A 16,487-nucleotide genomic window follows, 5' to 3' on the forward strand; every position below is an offset into this window, starting at 1 on the left:
CCCGACGCAGCACGGGAGTTGATCGCGGGGCCGACACGCCGGCAAACGTGCCCGTCCGCTCTTGCGTGGCGCCGCCCCCGCAGGACACCTCTGCAGCACGCAACGAGCGCGGCTGTGGCTTGGCAGCCTGCCATCCTGCCTCCGAGCGATGACCTCTTACGGCACGAGCCGCACGAGAGAGCGGCCCACGAACGAGCTCGGCACGGGAGAGAGAGCGCTAGAGGCGGGCGCCCATGTCTTGCATGAATGCGCATGTCTGCCGAGACGGCCCAGAGCATCGTCTCGACTCCTTTGTGACGCGGTCTCGAGCCGCGGCGAGATGGCAGTGGCGCCTTCCGGGCGGCAGCGATGGGTGGCCTGCGGCCACCGCAGCTGGCTCCGGCGTCGGATCAGATCGCTGCGCTCGAGCTCGGCGCAGCACCTCGGAGCGCGAGACATGTCACGCCGGACAGCCGCTTGCTGCTGCGCTCCAAGCTCAATCAAATGCAGGAGCGCGAGAGGGGGGCTATCGCATCAAATTGATCTGAGCGCGGGTCCGTGAGGCCGCCCCGGCCGTCAGGTGCAGATCTCCCACAGCCGCCGCCCGATGAGCGCGGGGGCTTTAGCCGAGAGGCTGCAGAGGCTGCACGGCGGTTGCAGCCGCAGTGGGGTTCGCGCAGGAGAGGAGCGCACGCAGTGCGCAGCGGCTCGTGCTGCATCAGGCAGCCACGCAGGGCATGTGGAGCGGTGCGTGCATGTCGTGCAGACGGGAGCGAGGGCAGCGTCGAGGCAGAACTTTCCCCGGCAGAGCCTCTTGGCCCAAGCGAGGCGCAGAGCGTAGGCAGCGCACTGCACGGCATTGGGCGTATCCCGACGATCGCCGGATGGAGCCATGCCTCCGCGCGGCTGGGGTGCGTTCTGCTCTGCACCTCGTCGCAGCCTTCTCAGCACCATTTGCGAGCCGGCACCGCGGGTCGGGGATCCATTCGCGGCAGCGGCGGGGACGGGGCAGCATCGCAGGTGCCTCGGCCCCAGGGCGCACCGTCCGACAGCTCGCAGCATCGGCAGGCACGAGGGCGGCGCAACGCGGAGGCGGTGCAGATTCAACCTTGTGGCCCGGCCGCCGGAGCGTCTGCTGAGGCTGCTGCTGTGCCTCCTGGGTGAGCGTGTCGCTAGATGCAGTCGATGCCAGCGGAATTCCGCTGCATACGGCAGCGCTCTCGCCTCTGGCCCTCGGCCCCGGCGCCGGCGTCCGCGCACACGGCGCTATTGTGATCGGGCAATTTCGCAGCGGCGGAGCAGCCGCAGTCCGGCGCTTGGGCGGCACCCGTCGCGCAACAAGCCCCCGTCGTGCCGTCGGGTGCGCATGGCAGCACCGTCACGCCTCCGAGCGCGCCTTACCGGTGGGAACGGCGCTAGTGCGTGTGCCGTCCTCGCCGGACGCGCGTGCTGCTGCTCCGGCCACTCGAGCACGCAGCGGCGCACACCCCAGTGCTGCATCTGGCAGGCGCACGACGACGAGAAGTGATTGCACAACGGCTCCGGGGCCGCTCGCCTGCGGCTGCGCACCGCGGCGACGGCGCAGAGGCGCTGCACGCCGCTGGTCCAGGGAGGTCGCGGCAGACGCGGCGCCGTTTCAGGGGCGCGCGCGGTCCACGGCCGCCTCGCCAGCATCCTTGCGAGGCGCACCGAAGCTTGCAGATCGCAGCAGCATAGCACGAGTCTCGACGCTCGCAGGCCCCCTCCAGCTAGATGCTTCCAAGGCAGACGGCATGCTGCGGCGGCGCAAAGCGCTGTGGGGTGCAGGCAGCGGCACGGCGGCGCGGCGGGACACATGCACCTGCGACAGCCATGCGCCGCGCTCGGACGCCGCTCTGCCACTCATCGGCGCCCATCGAAGCTGCGCATCATCCCCCTCGCTCGCCGGCGCCCCGAACGCATGCCCCTGCGCTGCACTTGCATGCAGCGCTGCAGTGCGGCTGCTGCCGTGGTCCGAGACGAGACACTAAGGCACGGCGGATCCGTCTGCGCCGCAGAGGAGCCTCCGAGTCTGAGTGCCGCCGCCGCACAGCCGAACAGCGGCGCAGAAGGGGGCGAGGAGCATGGAGCCATGCATGAACATGCCCGTGCCCAGCAGCGGCCATTTCGACGCACCCTGCCTGCCGTCGGGAAGGGCAAAGGGTCGTCGGCGGCGGCGCCGTGCCCGCTCGCGGCATCTGGGGCTGCGACGCGCCTGCAGCGCGCTGCGGCCGCGCCTTCCATGCGCTCGCTGTCCAAGGCCGCACACCCGCCGCCGCTGCAGTGCCGTGCGTGCGAGAAGGCAGGGAACAACGGAGGAATCGGGACCGAGTGTCTGCGCGCTGCGTGTGCGCCGCACGGCGTCTGCGTGCGAGGCGGCAGCGCATGCCCGTCCGTCCGGGGTGCTGCACCTGCGCTAGGCGATGGAAGCCGCCGAGCGGCACCCGTCCCTCGCTCCTGCTCCGCTTGCTGGCCGTTCATTTGCCAGGCCGGGTGCTGTTGCCATGGTGGATGTGCCGCTGCCCCGGTGCGGCTCCGGCAGGCGGGATCCACTCGGGCGCTGCGATGCCCTTATTGTCGCAGCCCGAGGGGCTTGCCGCCGCGCGTCTCTGCGGTGCGCGGCGCGTGCGCGGCGGGTGCAGGCAGGCCGGCAGCGAGGGCCGCTCCCAGCCGGCACAGCAGGACAGCAGCGCCTCCGTCGAGGCTCGCCAGCACCTGTGTCCTGTTGGCGGGGCTGAGTCAGTGCTCCTTCCTTCCACACCATCATCCGCACCTACACCCCACCCTGTCTGCCGGTCCACCACGACATCGGCCGCCAGACGACGCCGCCACGCCCGGCCCTCGCGTGGGCCTCTCCTCTGCGCACGCCGCACGCCGCTCGCCATGGCGCCCCGCCGCGCGCCGCCGCAGCGCCAGGCAGCGCTCACTGCGGATGCTGGCAAGTCGGCGCCTGCAGAGCCCGTGGCCAGCTCCTCGCTCGCCGCCGAGCAGCCCGTCGACGCTGCTCCGGCACTGCGCAAGAGGGCGCCGAGGCCCAGCCGCAGCAAGCAGAGCAAGGCTGCCGCCGCGGCCGCTGCTGCGCCTGCGCCCAGCGCCGAACCGGCCTCGTCGCCAAAGGCCACCACCGCACCTTCTTCCGCATCACGCTCGCCCAGCCAGTCACCCGACAGCGCCTCCATCTCGCCAGCACTCACCGGCACGAGTCCCTGCACGTCGGGCCCCGAGTACTCCATCGGCGCTCCATCGAGGGTCGACTCGCCGTCGGGCCTGGCGGCGCCGAGCACAAGCACCAGCGAGGCGCCGTCCAAGGCGTCCAAGGACTCTTCTCGCCGGCGCGTCAAGAGCAGCGAGCCGTCGAGCGTCGTGCCGCGTCCGCCCAACGCATGGATCCTGTACCGCTCCGCCAAGCTCCGTGCTGGCGCCTCGTCAAACGAGCAAGAGATCGGCCTGCCGTTGGCGCCGATGCCTGGTCCCAGTGAAGCCGCTGCTGCGCCTGTCGAGTCGGAGAGCGCGACCGACGAGTCTGGCCAGCGACGGCCAGGTGACTTGAGCAAGCGTCTCTCGGCGGCATGGAAGGCCGAGCCACCCGATGTGCGGGCCCACTTCTACCAGCTGGCGACGCAGCGGCGTCTCGAGCACGAGGCACTGTACCCGGACTACAAGTTCACGCCGCGCGTCACCGAGAAGCTGGCCAAGTCGCGCGAGGTGCGCGCTGCGGCTGCCGCCGAGACGCGGAAGCGCAAGGAGGAAGAGCTGGCCACCAGGCACAAGACGACGAGCGTCGAGGGCAGTGCAGAGCCCACCAGCGCAACGCAACAGGAGCCGGACGCAGCACGCGTCGCCACGCCACCGCCGGCGCCGGCTGCTCGTGCGTCGCGTGCCAAGTCGAGCAGTCCAAAGAAGAAGGCCAAGGCCAAGATCGCCCCTCGCAAGGCCGCGGCTGCGGACGCGGAGGCCTCGCCTGATCCTGCCAGCCTCGAGCGCCGCAGCTCGTATCCCTCGACGCCGGCAGAGTGGGCAGCGCCGGCGCCGTGGGTGCGAGACGCGCCTACAGCCGAGCCTCGCGGCGAAGCGTCCGCCAGCCAGGCTGCGCCGGTGACGCTGAGTCGCTCGGGTTCGAAGAAGAAGCGCCTTTCCGTCGACCTGCGTGGCACTGGCAGACGCGCTGGGCCGTATCCGCCGACGTCGATGCGTTCGCCTCGCTCGCCGGCCGGTGCGACGTTCGAGACGGCGATGCCGAGCTGGAGCACGACAGCACGGTCATTCGAGGCCCGTCGGACAGTCAGCGGCGGTGCGGCCGAGTGGCGTCCACTGAACGCGCCGCCGGCAGGTAGCAGCGACGAGGCCGCGCCGAGCCAGGCTCGCGCGGCCGCTCACGGCTCAGACTCTGGTCTCGCATCGCCGACGCCGCGTCGCCGTGCCCGAGCTGCGACGTCTGCCGCTTCTTCGCCGCATCATCGTATGCACTTCGACCTCGGCTTGGGCCTGCCTGAGCGCCAATACCGGAGTGCTCCGAGCACCTTGGGCGCAGCGTCTTGGGACCTCGCGTCGAGCGGCCTTGCGCAAGAGCCCTTCCAGGGTTGGGACGAGCGCGCCGAGCCGAGTGGCAACATGACCTACTCGGCCGACGATTTCGACTTCGATGCGGCGCACGCGCACGCTCATGCCATCGGACGTTCCGAGGAGCTGCCGATGCAGATCGACCCGAGTCTGCTCGAGGCGGAAGGCAGCAGCAGTGGCCTGATGTCGTACGGCCAGACCGAGTCCGCGTCGCCCGAGCTTGCCGAGGCCGATCCGCTAGGCATCTTCGGCGGCGTCGGTGCGCCAACGTACGAGACATCCGACGGCACGCTGCTCAACTTCCAGCTGCCCGACTCGCTCGACCGGCAGGCGGCCATGATGCTCCTGATGGGCGACCACAACGAGTCGAGCGACGGGCGCGGCGGCCATGCCTTCATGCCTGGCTCGAGCGGCGAGCTCTTCGCGCTGGACGGCGATCATCTGCGCCTGGCTGGACGGATGCAGTTCGACGGCGTGCCGAGCATGCATCTCAACGAGCGGCAGCCGCGCGGGCCTTACGCTACCCAGCCGTTGAGCGGAGGCTCGATGGAGGGCTTGCAGGCTCCGGACATGCGAGCTCAGCACTCTGGCGACGCGCAACGCGGATACGCCGGGCTCGCTGATGGACGGATGAGTGCATCTCAGAACACTTCTGGCTATGGTGGCGCCGAAAAGGCAGGGCGTGTCAACGTCGACAGCTACGATGGTCAGTGGCGGAACTCTGCTGCGTCGCCTACGGGCCTGCCTGGCACGGCATCGATGGCCACATCGAACATGGCGGAGCCAACGCTTGCTCCGCGTGCTGCTCAGGTCTCGGAGTTCGCACCTCTGGTGCCGCGACGTCCATCGCTAGGCGCCAACTTGCGCAGCTACAGCTACACCAGCCCGGCACAAGCCTCGCCACCTTCGCTGGCGACGCAGCGATGGCCTACGTACTCTGGTGTTGCGCCCGGTCGCGAAGTGCAGCCCTCTTGGCAGCCTTCAGGCGCTGCGGCTCCAGTCCCGCAGCAGCAGCAGCCGCCACCGCCGTCAGCGCCAGAGCCGCAGCACCACTATCGACACCAACATTACAGCGACCACGACCAGACTTCGGGCTACCCGGAGCACGACGCATCTGGTCAAGGCCGCGACGCGTTCCCGCTGCCGAACTTCAGTCGTCCGCTGTCGCCGCAGAAGCCGTTTGGCAGCGACGAGCCCTCGCATCTCGACGACACCGACATGTCGTGGGAGCGAGCAGTGTCGGCGGTGGTGCACGACGCGTTCCCGCTCTCGCATCCCTCGGACGCTTCGGCGCTGCAGGACGCGCTCGACTTTGGCGCCATGTCCGTGTCGCGCGCCAGCAACGAGCACTCCTCCTCCTTCGGCGGCGTGTCCGGCATGCCGGCCGAGCCGAAGCTCGAGCTCAACGGCACCTTCTCCGAGGGCGAACTGCTGGCGCACCTCGAGGCCCTGCGTCGACGCCGCGCTGCCTGATGGCCCGGCCTCGCACATCCTCTCCCGCGAGGCGCTCTCGCCCACGATCTCTTCAGACTGTCCCATGCAACTCGGAGGACCCACGCCCCGGACTCCCACCCTACACACCTACACCGCATGTTGCGCGTGCACTCCACCGCATCTGCCGCCTCATCACTCCTTGTCCTCGCCAGCGTCCCTGCCCGTCCGCCGCAGAGCTTCCCTCCTACTTCCCAACCCGTCTCGCCCGCTTTTCTCAACCTCATCTGTGATACACCCGCCGCTTTCCCCGGACATCCCTGCTCACCCACACCACCCACATCTATGCCCCCCTGTCTGCCTCATTACAGCTTCTGCTTTGCCAATGCTCACCTCTCTGTCCTCGAAGTGCGACGCGGTTGAAGGAGGTGCGGAATGGCGGTCTGACGCTGGGTGTGGGAGGTGAGAAGCAGGAGACGCGAGCGCTGCGAGCGTCGGCCAGTGTGCGGGCGCTGGGGAGCCCGCAAGCGGCAGCCGAGTGCATGCTGCATGCATCATCCGGGACGGCCGTTCAACAGCGCCGACCCTTGCTGCGCTTCTGGAAGCAAGCGAAGCCGTCGGGCAGAAGCCGTGCCGGCACGAAGACGCCTTGACCCGGCGGGACGGTACGGCGCTTCGCACGCTAGCAGCGAGTGACGCAGCGGTACGGCGTCGGGCGGGTGCCTGCGCGGCAGAAAGAGCTCTCCGTTTGGCCGAGCCCGAGCCGCCAGCGCCCGCTTCCGCCTTGCTTCTGCACTGCTGCTGCTCTTGCGCATTCTCTGCCGCCGCTCGCCGACTCGAGGATGTGGCTTCGAGTTGGACCCTCCGCAAGTCTTAGTCCCCGCCCCCAACTCCGCAGGCACGAGCACGAGTAGCGTGGGAGAAAGGCGCCATGCTCTCGCACGGGTCGCGCCGCCGGCGAGCTGCTTCTCTTGTCCGCCTCTTCCTGTCGCTCCTCCCGCACGACTCGGCGAGCGCAACGCCGAGCTCGCTGCAGAGCTCCTGTGTGCGGCTCCTGCTTGGCATCGACGAGCACTGCATGCTGCAGGCGCCGGCTGCGGGTATTGCTTCCATGCAGGAGACCTTGCGTGCCGAGAAGCGGCAGAGCGGGGCCTTGGCACGGCATGCTGCAGCGGCTCGGACGTGACCGGCAGTCGCCCTTTGGCGGGCGGCGACGCAGTGCAGGCAAGGTTTCGAGCTGAACGCTACCAGAGACGCAGACCTGCGAAGGTGGTGCTGGTGTCGTCGCCGGACGTCACGCTTGAGACGTTGCCGCGTTGCACATACAAGGCGCGAGGCGCGGCACCGGCGCAACAGTGTCGTCGAGTGCCTGCGCTGCCGGCATGCAGCGCACTCGCGCAGCTCAAGGCAGGTGTTTTCGGGGCGCAGTCTTGACAGAGGACTCGGTCGTGGGGCTGGACGGTGCACGTGCGGAGCGGGGTCGGATACGAATACATTGGCGCAAGCGCCTAGGCGCGGCGCTGCGGGCGAGAGCACTGGTGCAAGGAGGGAGGGGGGTATGCAGGCGCGCGCACAACGGCGGCGAGAGAGTGGAGAAGGCAGGTCAGACAGCCCCCGAGACAAGGCAAGAGAAGGCGCGAGGAGGGGATAAGGAGCATGTGCGCTGCTGCATCTCAGAACCAGCCCTGGACCGAGCTGTTGCGCGAGTTGCCCGAGCCGTAGGTGCGCGTCGTGTGCGTCGTGTCGGCGCGCATGAGCTGCGTTGGAATGGTGGTGACGAGCTCTGGGGAGCGGAGGAGTCTGTCAGCCAGGACAAAGCGACTGCAAAGTCGTGCAGCTGCTCACCGAACACGTGCTGGAAGTCGTACGGCAGCCGGCCAGCGGCGCGCTTGCGCTGCGAAAGGATGATGCTCGCCTCATTCTCGTTGGCTAGCGTCGTGCTGCCGCTGACGTAGCGCAGGTCGTTGGCGCGGATGAGCTGCACGAGCTGGCCCGAGGCACTGTCGCGGATCTCGACGAAGCGCATGTCGAAGGCGAGCACGTAGGGCGCTCGGAACGCGACAGAGTGTGGAGTGCCCTCCCACTCGATGATGTTGTCGAGGCGCACCGGCTCGCCGAGACGGTCGACATAGCATGCAAACGCGTCGTAACAGAGCAGAAACTCGGACTCGGAGTTCTTGAACATGCCCAGCGGCTTGGAGCGCTCGACGCGGCCGGCGAGCATCTGCACCCGTGGGTCGTCGCGCGCGCACTGCGAGAAGTCTGGGATCGTGCCGGGCAGCAGCGAGTCGAGGTTCATGATCTCGAAACCGCGCGCGCAGACGATGCAGAGCTTGGAGCGCAGGAACTGCATCGAGTAGGCCTCCGAGGGGATGAAGAACGTCTTGTAGATGCGGAACCAGTCGCTGCTCTTGTTGTCGCGCGCAAAGCGGCCCAGCAGGCCGCCGCCGCCCTTCTGCTGCTCGGCGTGCGGCGCATTGATGACGGGCTCGAGCGCGCGGAAGACGGACTCGTTGGCCTTCTTCTTCATGTACACGAGCAGCGTGCGCCCCTTGAGCTGGCCCACGCTGAAGAAGACGACGTCGCGGTTGCCGCTGAGCTTCTGCGGCGGCCGTGGCGTGCTTGTGGCGCCGGCGCTCGGCACCAGCGCCTCGAGGCTGTACGAGATGAGCACCTTGTCGGCCAGCACGACGAAGATGCCAAACGACTCGAGCACGGCGCACTGCGTCACGAGCTTGAGATGCAGCACCTTGCGCAGCGAGCGCGGGTCGTGCCGCAGGCCGATCCACACGCCGTCGGCGCAGCCAATCGCCACGAGGCGCCGCCCGTCGGCCGTGACAAAGGGCACGGCGCAGGTGACCCGCCCGTGGAATGAGCCATTGTCGAGCCCTGGCGGCGGGCGCTCGGGATCGATGCTCGAGATCGACGGCAGTGCAAACACATCGTCGCTGACCGTGTGCGAGTCGAAGACCTTGTTCGCCTCCTGGACAGCCGCGCGCAGGCCCTGCGCCTCTTCCAGCTTGCGGCGCCAGTCGTCGCGCGCCGCCTTGGAGGGACAGAAGAGCGTCAGGGGCTCTGTCTTGCCGCCGATGTGGTGCACTGTGAACGGCCAGAGGTCGCGCGACTCGCGCTCGCTCGTGTTGCGCAGGTGGAAGTTGCTCAGACCCAGCGAGCGCGAGACGCTCGGCTCGTTCCAGCCCGACAGCTCCATCATCTCGACAGGGATCGGCTGTGCACGTAGTCAGTCAGAGCACAGCATGATCCAGCTGCTCGGCAACACTCACCCGCTTGACCAGCAGGAACTTCGAGCTGCCCGCCGACGACTCGCCGCCGCCGCCATCTTCGTCGCGCTTCTTCGTTCGCGTGACGACGAGGAAGTTGTCGAAGAGCACGGCGAGCAGGTCGGCCCACTCTAGCTCCTGGAACGCCGGCTTGCGGTAGACACGGCCCTGGTGCACGAGCTGTCGTTCCGGATTCAGCAGGTCCATATCCACGACGCTCTTGTTGCGCTTCGTCGCCAAGTTGTACGCGTACTCGCGGATCTTGACTCGCACCTCGGCCTCGGCGACGCCCTTCTGGATGGCGCGGCACTGCTCGTCGACGATCTCCATGGCGCGCACGAGGCTCTGCTGGTCCGAGTTGCTGGCGTCCGTGTCCTCGAGGATGCTCTTGAAATGCAGCTTGTATCGCGGCAGTCGCGTCGTGGCGCGCTGCAAGAAGTGGTCCATGGGCAGCCTGTGACACGCCGGGTCTCGCCGGCACGACTGCAGAAGGATCGTCAGCGTTGAGCGGTTCCGAGCTATGCAGGCAGACAGCGCACCTCAAGGAAGGCGACGAAGCGCGGATTCACGCTCGCCTCGCGCTGGATGCGGTTCTTTGCCAGCGGAAAGTTCGTCATGTTGGCGTCGAAGGCGCCGCCCCACTCCAGCGCCGCGTCGAGGAAGATGTCGCCAATGTGCTGCACGATGGGGCTCTGCTCGCGCTGCCGCACGTGCAGGCGCTCGACGAGGCGTCGGATGTGCCCCACAAGCTCGCGGTGGTTCGAGAAGACCTCGCCGACGAAGATGTCGCGCTCTGGACCGATGGGAATCGGACTGCGGAGAATGTGTGAGCAGGGGTAGGTGCTTTGCGCACCGGAACATACGCACGGCGGGTCGCCTGCATCGCTTGGCTTCTCGAGGCGGTGCAGGAAGAGCGTCTCCAGCAGCTCGAGGTCGCTGAGGAACTCCTCCTCCTTCTGAATCGTCTCGAGAATCGCGTTCTGCCGCTTGATCTCCTTCTTGGGGATGCTCTTCAGCAGGTCTGGTGGCACAAGGTCGGCCCATGCGGCAGCCATGTGCGACTTGCCGGCGGCGCCAGAGTGCGCCGCTTGCATCGGCTGGCCCCATCGCGAGAGCTCGCCAGCAGGAGGGAGCGCCACAGCGTCGGCCAGTGGTTGCGACGTAAGGCGCTGGCCGATGGCCGAGGAGCGTGCGCGCGGACACGAGAGCGAGTAGCACTCGGAGCCGCGCGGCGCATCGGGCTTCCCGCACAGCGGCGAGTAGCAGGCAGTGAGGGGCGTGAAGACGCCCGTCGGCAGCTCGTCCATACCGTCTGCCCGCGGTTGCTGCCCCGCGCGCGAAGCCGGCTTCTGTCCCGTCTCATGCGCCAGCGCCAGCTCGCGCTCAAAGGCATTGTCGGAGTCTTGCCGCGCCGCAGGTGTGCCGGAGCCGGCCAGCGAATCCTCGAGGAACATGTAAACCTCCTCGACGCCATCGCGCAGGTCGTTCTGGCCCCAGTCGACCTCGTGGAAGAAGAGCTGGCTCTTGAGCGTCTTCGCTACGAGTAGCGCGACTCTGCGCTCTCGCGCCGCATCGAGCTGTCCCAGCGCCAGGCCGGCAGCCCATGCGGCGTGCTCGCGCGGGATCAGCGCCTGGATCGTCGAGACGACGTCGCGGCCCGTGAAGCTGAACGGATATGAGACGCTTCCCTTGATCTGCTTGCCGCGCGGCACGGCGTCGCGCAGCAGCACGGCGATCGTGCTGAGCAGCGCAAAGTCGGGCTGCGAGCCGTCGGTCGTCTGGACGAGCAGCGGCGTCATGGGACCCATGGCGAAGGAGCTGTACGAGCCTGCCCGCGCCACGCGCGTGTTCGACGACATGCCGACACTGCTGGGCCCGCTCGTGCCTGCTGTTGAAGGCGTATGCAACGGTGCCAGCAGTGAGGGGCGAGTCGAGCTGTTGGCGCGCGAGGCGCTCGAGCCCGTCGTCTCGCTGCCCTGCTGCGAGCTCGACCCACGATGGGCATAGTATGCGCTGGGCGACTGCGGCGCGGGCGACGAGACGAAGCGGCCAGGCGAGGCAGCAGAAGGAGCGTCGTAGCTTAGGTTCCACTGCGGCTCAGATCGCGAGCTGCTCGTCGTCAGCGCCGCCAGCGGTGGCGATGTGGCGCGCGCTTGCAGCTGCAGTGCGGCCGCTTCGACGGGCCCGCGCGCCGGCGCAGGAGACGCCGGCGTCGGCGGCAGTCTGCGATTGGCCAGCACCGAGCTGCCGTTGCTCGCGGCGTGCGGGCTAGTGGCACGACCTTGCTGCATCGGACTGAGCTCGCCGCGCTGCTCAGGCGCCGACAGCTCCCACGACGAGCTGGCCTCCTGGCTGAAGCCATTCTGATGCGTTGCTGACCAGCCGGCAGCAGCAGCGCTGGCGCTGACCTGGGCGCGCCCCATCGAGCCAATGCTGCCCGCCGACTGGCTCGTCTCCATGCCGCCGTACAGGTCCTCGCGGTTGTACTCAGCTGTGGAACTGAGCGGCGTGCCGCCAGACGCAGGGCCATCGCGGCCCCTGATGCGGAATGAGGAGACCTCGGGCGACCAGGAGGGCGGCGTGGCGCCGATGCCACTCGAGTCGGACGAGACGGTGTGCAGATGGCCGCCGACGGAGTCTGCGGGCGTGCGTGGACTCGTCGGCCAGGCGTTGCCGCTCTGCTGCGGCGTGCGCGGTAATGATGGCGCTCGAGGCGGCGCAGGGGCGGCATCGGCTGGCTCGCGGTGGTAGAAGCCCGGCGGCGCAGGCGGCGGCGGCAGTGGTCGGGCAGCGCGATTGGAGCTCTGCACGTCGTGCTGCTCGTAGCCCGGCTGCTGGTTCCACGGCGCGCCCGAGGCGCTGCCCACGACGGGGCTCTCGGACGCGTAGAGGTTGATGATGGCGCTGGCCGAGCTTAAGGGCCGCGAGGCATCGTGCCACGCATCGTACTCTGCGTCTGTCGATGGCTGCTGGCTAGTGGAGAGGGACGAGGGATGCGGCGGCAGGGGCGGGCGCGAGGACAGGGCGTGGTAGGAGGCCTGCCGCTCGGCACTGCCCTGCCAGTCGCCCGACTCTGCCGGTGCAGCGGCATCGGCTGCAGGTCCGGCAGACGAGAACGACATGTGCGTCTGCAGGTCGCTCGTCAGCGAGTCGAGGCCGCCGAGGCCGGGCGAGTAGCACTGCGACGGCAGTCGTGGCGCCCGGGCATCGGGATGCTCGAGCGAGGCGCGCGGCTCGTAAGGCGCGCCCTGCTGCTGCTGGTACGCCTGCGGCAGTGGTCGCTGCTCATACGCACGCCCGGGCGGCGGCTGAGAGCACTGCGCGTAGCCGTGCTGCGCGTATTGCTGCTGCTGCGGATGTGATGCGGCCGGCTGTTGAGCGTAGTACTCTTCAGCCTCACGCGGCGCAGCAGCGTAGGCGCCCGGCTTGGGCGGGAGATGCGGCGCGGCCATCGGTGCGGGCAGCGGCAGCCGCACGCTGCGGCGGCAGTAGGGTCACCGGCGTGGAACAGCCGTACTGGCGTCACGAGAGCGCGCAGATAACGGTGACAGGCGGACGACGGCGGTGTGGAGATGCAGGATAGGTGGGCGAGAGCGGGAGAGATGGAGGTGCGGAACGAGGCTGTGGTGCCGCGGCCGCGCGGGCGCGCTCGCTGCTCGCTTCATGCGCGCGCCGACACCGCCGCGCGGGCCACCGGCGGCCGCCGCGCCTCGCCGCCCGCCGCGCGAGCTCTCCTGCTCGGCGGCAATCACGGGCGAGCCAGCAAGCTCGAGGACTGCCTCCATCGTTGATGCAAACTCGTCTCTTCGTCTTGTCTCACACGCTTGATCTGAAAATAGGCTAAGGAAAGGCGTGACAGGTCTCATTGCGACATCGCAGCAGCAGCAGTGCAGTGTGACAGGCGAGGGCTAAGGGTGCAGTCTAGGCGTAACATGAAGGGATATACCGAGGCGAGGAGCAGTTGGAAGAGGAAAAGGTGGCAGAAGGCAGGCAAGACAATGCGCAGAGGAGAGCTCTTACGCCTTGCGGGCCGTTGCCTCCTTGGAGTAGCGCGGAATGTCGCACGCCCGCAGCACGATGTCCATGCCCTCGGCGTCGAAGAAGAGCGACTTGCCGTGCTGGTACTTGGGCACGACGGTGATGCAGGCGTCGGGCACGCCGGCGTCCTTGAGGTACTCCACCGACGCGGGCACGTCGATCAGCATGTCGTGCTCGCCGAACACGAGCTGCAGGTCCTCGGGCGTGTGCGACGGCAGGTCGTGGGCCCACACTGCAGAGGGAAAGTCAGCTTCGGGCCTCTCTATGGCTGAGGCGATGCACTCACGAGCCATATCGCTCCAGTTGAACTGTCGGCAGATCGTCGTCGCAATCGAGAGCTCGCGCGCGACGAAGTAGCCCAGCAGCACCTCGACCCCGGTGACCCACTGGCGCGCCAGGAAGGCATAGCACGTCTTGCCCTCCCACAGCCGGAAGCTGACGGGGTCGACGATGACGTGGCGGCCGCAGATCTCGGGCGCGCCGCGGGCGACCCAGCCGTGCACCCTAGTAAATGATGTGAGCAGACGTAGAGAGTGTGATGGGCAAGAGGGACACTTACATCGTGCCGTTGGAGTGCGAGAGGATCGTCGCCTTTTTGAAGCCGAAGCGCTTCAGCACACCGCGGATCGCGTCGACTTGCGCATCCTTGGGCGGCGGTGAGAGGAAGTGGCGGTGCCAGATGGTAGCCGAAATGTTCGCCTGGATGAGCACGACGACGCCGCAGTCGTGCATGCGCAGGTGGCGCAGGAAGGCGAAGTACTGGCCCAGACCGATGCCGAGGCCATGCAGAAAGAGAATCGGCTCGGCCTTGTGTGCGTGCTCAGCCGCGCGTTGCCGAGGCTTCTCGGCGGCGGGCAGCACGAGGAACTCGCAGTCGCCCTCGCGCACAAACTGGAAGCCGCCGTAGCGCTGCGCCCACCAGACGGTGAGCGCCGTGACGCCGTTGCAGACGACGTAGTAGCCCAGCGGGCGCGAGAGCACCGGCACGCGGTCGAGCGTCAGGCGCAGCGTCTTGCAGTGCGGGTTGCGGCCCTCCTTGAACGTCGTCTTGAGCCGGTTCTCGGCGAGCTCGAGGCTGCGCTCGATGATGTCCATGGCCTGCTGGTCAGAGCGGCACTCCTCGAGGTCGCGCCCCGTGAAGGCCCACGCGAGCCACTCGCGCACATTGTCGCGCTGGATCTGCTCCTTGGGGCAGTAGTGGAACCAGCGCGTCATGCGCTGCCACAGCGCCTCTGCCTCCTCGTCGGTGACCGTGTGCAGGTCGAACTTGTCGTCGGCGTGGCCGCCGCGACGCTTGGGCGGGTGCGCGGCGAGGCCGACGTCGAGGCACTGATACAGCAGCGTCTGCATCTTCTCCAGGTCGACGGCCGGCGGCTCGCCGACGGGCGCCTGCACGCGGCGCGAGAGGTAGAAGAGGTAGATGGAGAACGGCACCTCGACCATGGCGTGCCACCAGAGGATGGCCCAGCCGCTGGGCCAGCCGGCAGCCGTGGCGCTGCGCATGGAGGCGATGTCGCCGCGGTAGAGCTTGAAGAGCGTGTGCAGCACAATGGCCCAGCAGGCCGGCGTGATGCCCCAGACGAAGCCCGCAAGTGCACTGTGTTGCCGTCAGTCGCTGTGCCGGACAAAGACTGCTGGGAGCACTCACATGGCGGGGTAGTACTGCCACGTCCGCTGCTCCAGCGCCGCCTTCTTCGCCATCTTTGCCGCGCGCTGCGGATCGTCAAACTGCGGCTGCGACTGCTGCAGCTGCGGCGTCGTCTTGCCGCTATTGCCGCTGCCGCTGCCGGCGAGCGTCTCGCTGCTGCTGCTGGGCGACATGCGCAGACGCAGCTGCGGCTCGGCCATGGCGGGGCGCGTGTGCGCGGCGGTGCGCGGTGGAGAGAGAGAGGTGGAGGTGTCGCGCGGGAGGGTGGCGAGGAGCAGCTCGAGAGGTGTCGCGAGGGTGGAGCTGCTCGTTGCTGAGGATGATGATGGAGAGGAAAGAGGCTGCTCAGCCGTGAGGACAGACGAGGCCGATGCTCTTGAGGCCCGGATGAAGCGGCGGCAGAGGCAGGCAGTGCCGCGGCCTCTCAGAGCTAGAATGCCGGCGGAGCTGTGGCTGTCAAGCCCCGCGCGCGTGACTGCTCAGCAAGCAGGCAAGCAGGCACCTCACGCCGTGGGCGATCCTCAGCCCAAAGGCCCGTCGAGCGCGGGGTGCGTGCCCTCTCGAGGACGCCGTCGAACCCACGGCGGCACTTTGTCGGGGAGGCATGCCATGGCATGACGCTGCCTTGGGGCGGAGTTGCTGCGCGTTGTGCTGCGCGGCGGACGCAAGATCGGCGCTCCGCCGCGGCGCCGCTCTCACATGGCCAAATTTCGCAGAGACGCATGAGAGATCCGGAGGAAGCGGCACCTGAGCAGCGTCCGCAGGCCGGCGACGAGGGAGGCGCTTTGGCCGATCAGATCGGAAAAGGCCCGTGAGGGCGCCCAATTCCGCCTTCGTGGGCTACACCAAGCACCAGGGCAGCGTCGAGGAGCACCTCGATCCCTGCATGCTGCACGCCTATCTCCGGGCTTGGGGCCAGATGCAGACGCGCGCGTGGAAGCGCCGCCCCGCCCGCTGCGCACCATACGAGTCGCGCCGCCGCGCCAAAGCATCCGCCGCAACCATGCGGGCCGTCGCATTCGAGCAACTCTGCAACTTACTCGCAGAGCGCTTTGGCGTCAAAATGTGCGTGAGTCGACGAGAAGCACGTTCGTCCAATCGAGAGCTCTCAGCCTCAGGTGCTCGGCCTCGAGAGCGATGAGAACGCGGTGTGCAAGCGGCATGGAAGAGCAACAGGCCGCGACGCCACACCACCTGGGCTCGCAGCGTGAGGCTCGCAGCGGGCGCTTCGGGCACAACGCATCCTGCAGCAGAAGTCTGAGCGCAGCGTGGACCCTACATGCGGCTATCAAGTTGCCTTGAGCATGGCCTCGCCTTGTTGGGGCTGCAACGGCACCCCCTGAGCGCCATTTGCCACCAGGCGCGCCGCAGCGGCAGCCGTTCATGCGCCACAGCGACCCTTGAGGCTGCTTTCAGCTGCGCCAGGACTTGCGTTCGGCCTCTCCTGCGCGCTGCAGGGGCCAGCTGCGATGCTCATGCTGGCGCTGCGCATGATGGCTCGCCGGGGAGCACAGGCCACGTCGAAGAGGAGC

General features: G+C 68.3%; 4 protein-coding genes across 4 annotated transcripts; 2 read left to right on the forward strand and 2 right to left on the reverse strand.

Annotated features, from left to right (window-relative positions):
• The first annotated feature begins 500 nt into the window (after nucleotides 1-500).
• FA09DRAFT_158959 (hypothetical protein) lies at nucleotides 501-1,619 on the forward strand. The gene has a single exon (XM_025739229.1). The coding sequence runs from the start codon at nucleotides 872-874 to the stop codon at nucleotides 1,505-1,507; it is 636 nt and encodes a 211-aa protein (XP_025595346.1). The 5' UTR covers nucleotides 501-871; the 3' UTR covers nucleotides 1,508-1,619.
• Nucleotides 1,620-2,880: 1,261 nt separating this feature from the next.
• Nucleotides 2,881-6,030, forward strand: FA09DRAFT_341532 (hypothetical protein; the record flags this gene model as incomplete). Its single annotated transcript, XM_025744459.1, has 1 exon — nucleotides 2,881-6,030. One exon carries the CDS (start codon nucleotides 2,881-2,883, stop codon nucleotides 6,028-6,030), a length of 3,150 nt encoding a protein of 1,049 aa, XP_025595347.1.
• A 1,410-nt stretch (nucleotides 6,031-7,440) lies between these two features.
• On the reverse strand, nucleotides 7,441-12,877 carry FA09DRAFT_312829 (hypothetical protein). Its single transcript, XM_025740709.1, has 5 exons — nucleotides 10,137-12,877; nucleotides 9,809-10,082; nucleotides 9,273-9,752; nucleotides 7,834-9,217; nucleotides 7,441-7,771 (listed from the first exon to the last, which is right to left on the reverse strand). Exons 1-5 carry the CDS (start codon nucleotides 12,719-12,721, stop codon nucleotides 7,662-7,664), a joined length of 4,833 nt encoding a protein of 1,610 aa, XP_025595348.1. The 5' UTR covers nucleotides 12,722-12,877; the 3' UTR covers nucleotides 7,441-7,661.
• A 240-nt stretch (nucleotides 12,878-13,117) lies between these two features.
• FA09DRAFT_332474 (hypothetical protein) lies at nucleotides 13,118-15,601 on the reverse strand. The gene is made up of 4 exons (XM_025743466.1): nucleotides 14,956-15,601; nucleotides 13,867-14,904; nucleotides 13,594-13,811; nucleotides 13,118-13,539 (listed from the first exon to the last, which is right to left on the reverse strand). The coding sequence occupies exons 1-4, from the start codon at nucleotides 15,153-15,155 to the stop codon at nucleotides 13,286-13,288; spliced, it is 1,710 nt and encodes a 569-aa protein (XP_025595349.1). The 5' UTR covers nucleotides 15,156-15,601; the 3' UTR covers nucleotides 13,118-13,285.
• Nucleotides 15,602-16,487: the final 886 nt, after the last annotated feature.

Source organism: Tilletiopsis washingtonensis, assembly GCF_003144115.1.
Source record: "Tilletiopsis washingtonensis strain MCA 4186 unplaced genomic scaffold FA09scaffold_25, whole genome shotgun sequence".
NCBI classification, from domain to species: Eukaryota; Fungi; Basidiomycota; class Exobasidiomycetes; order Entylomatales; genus Tilletiopsis; species Tilletiopsis washingtonensis.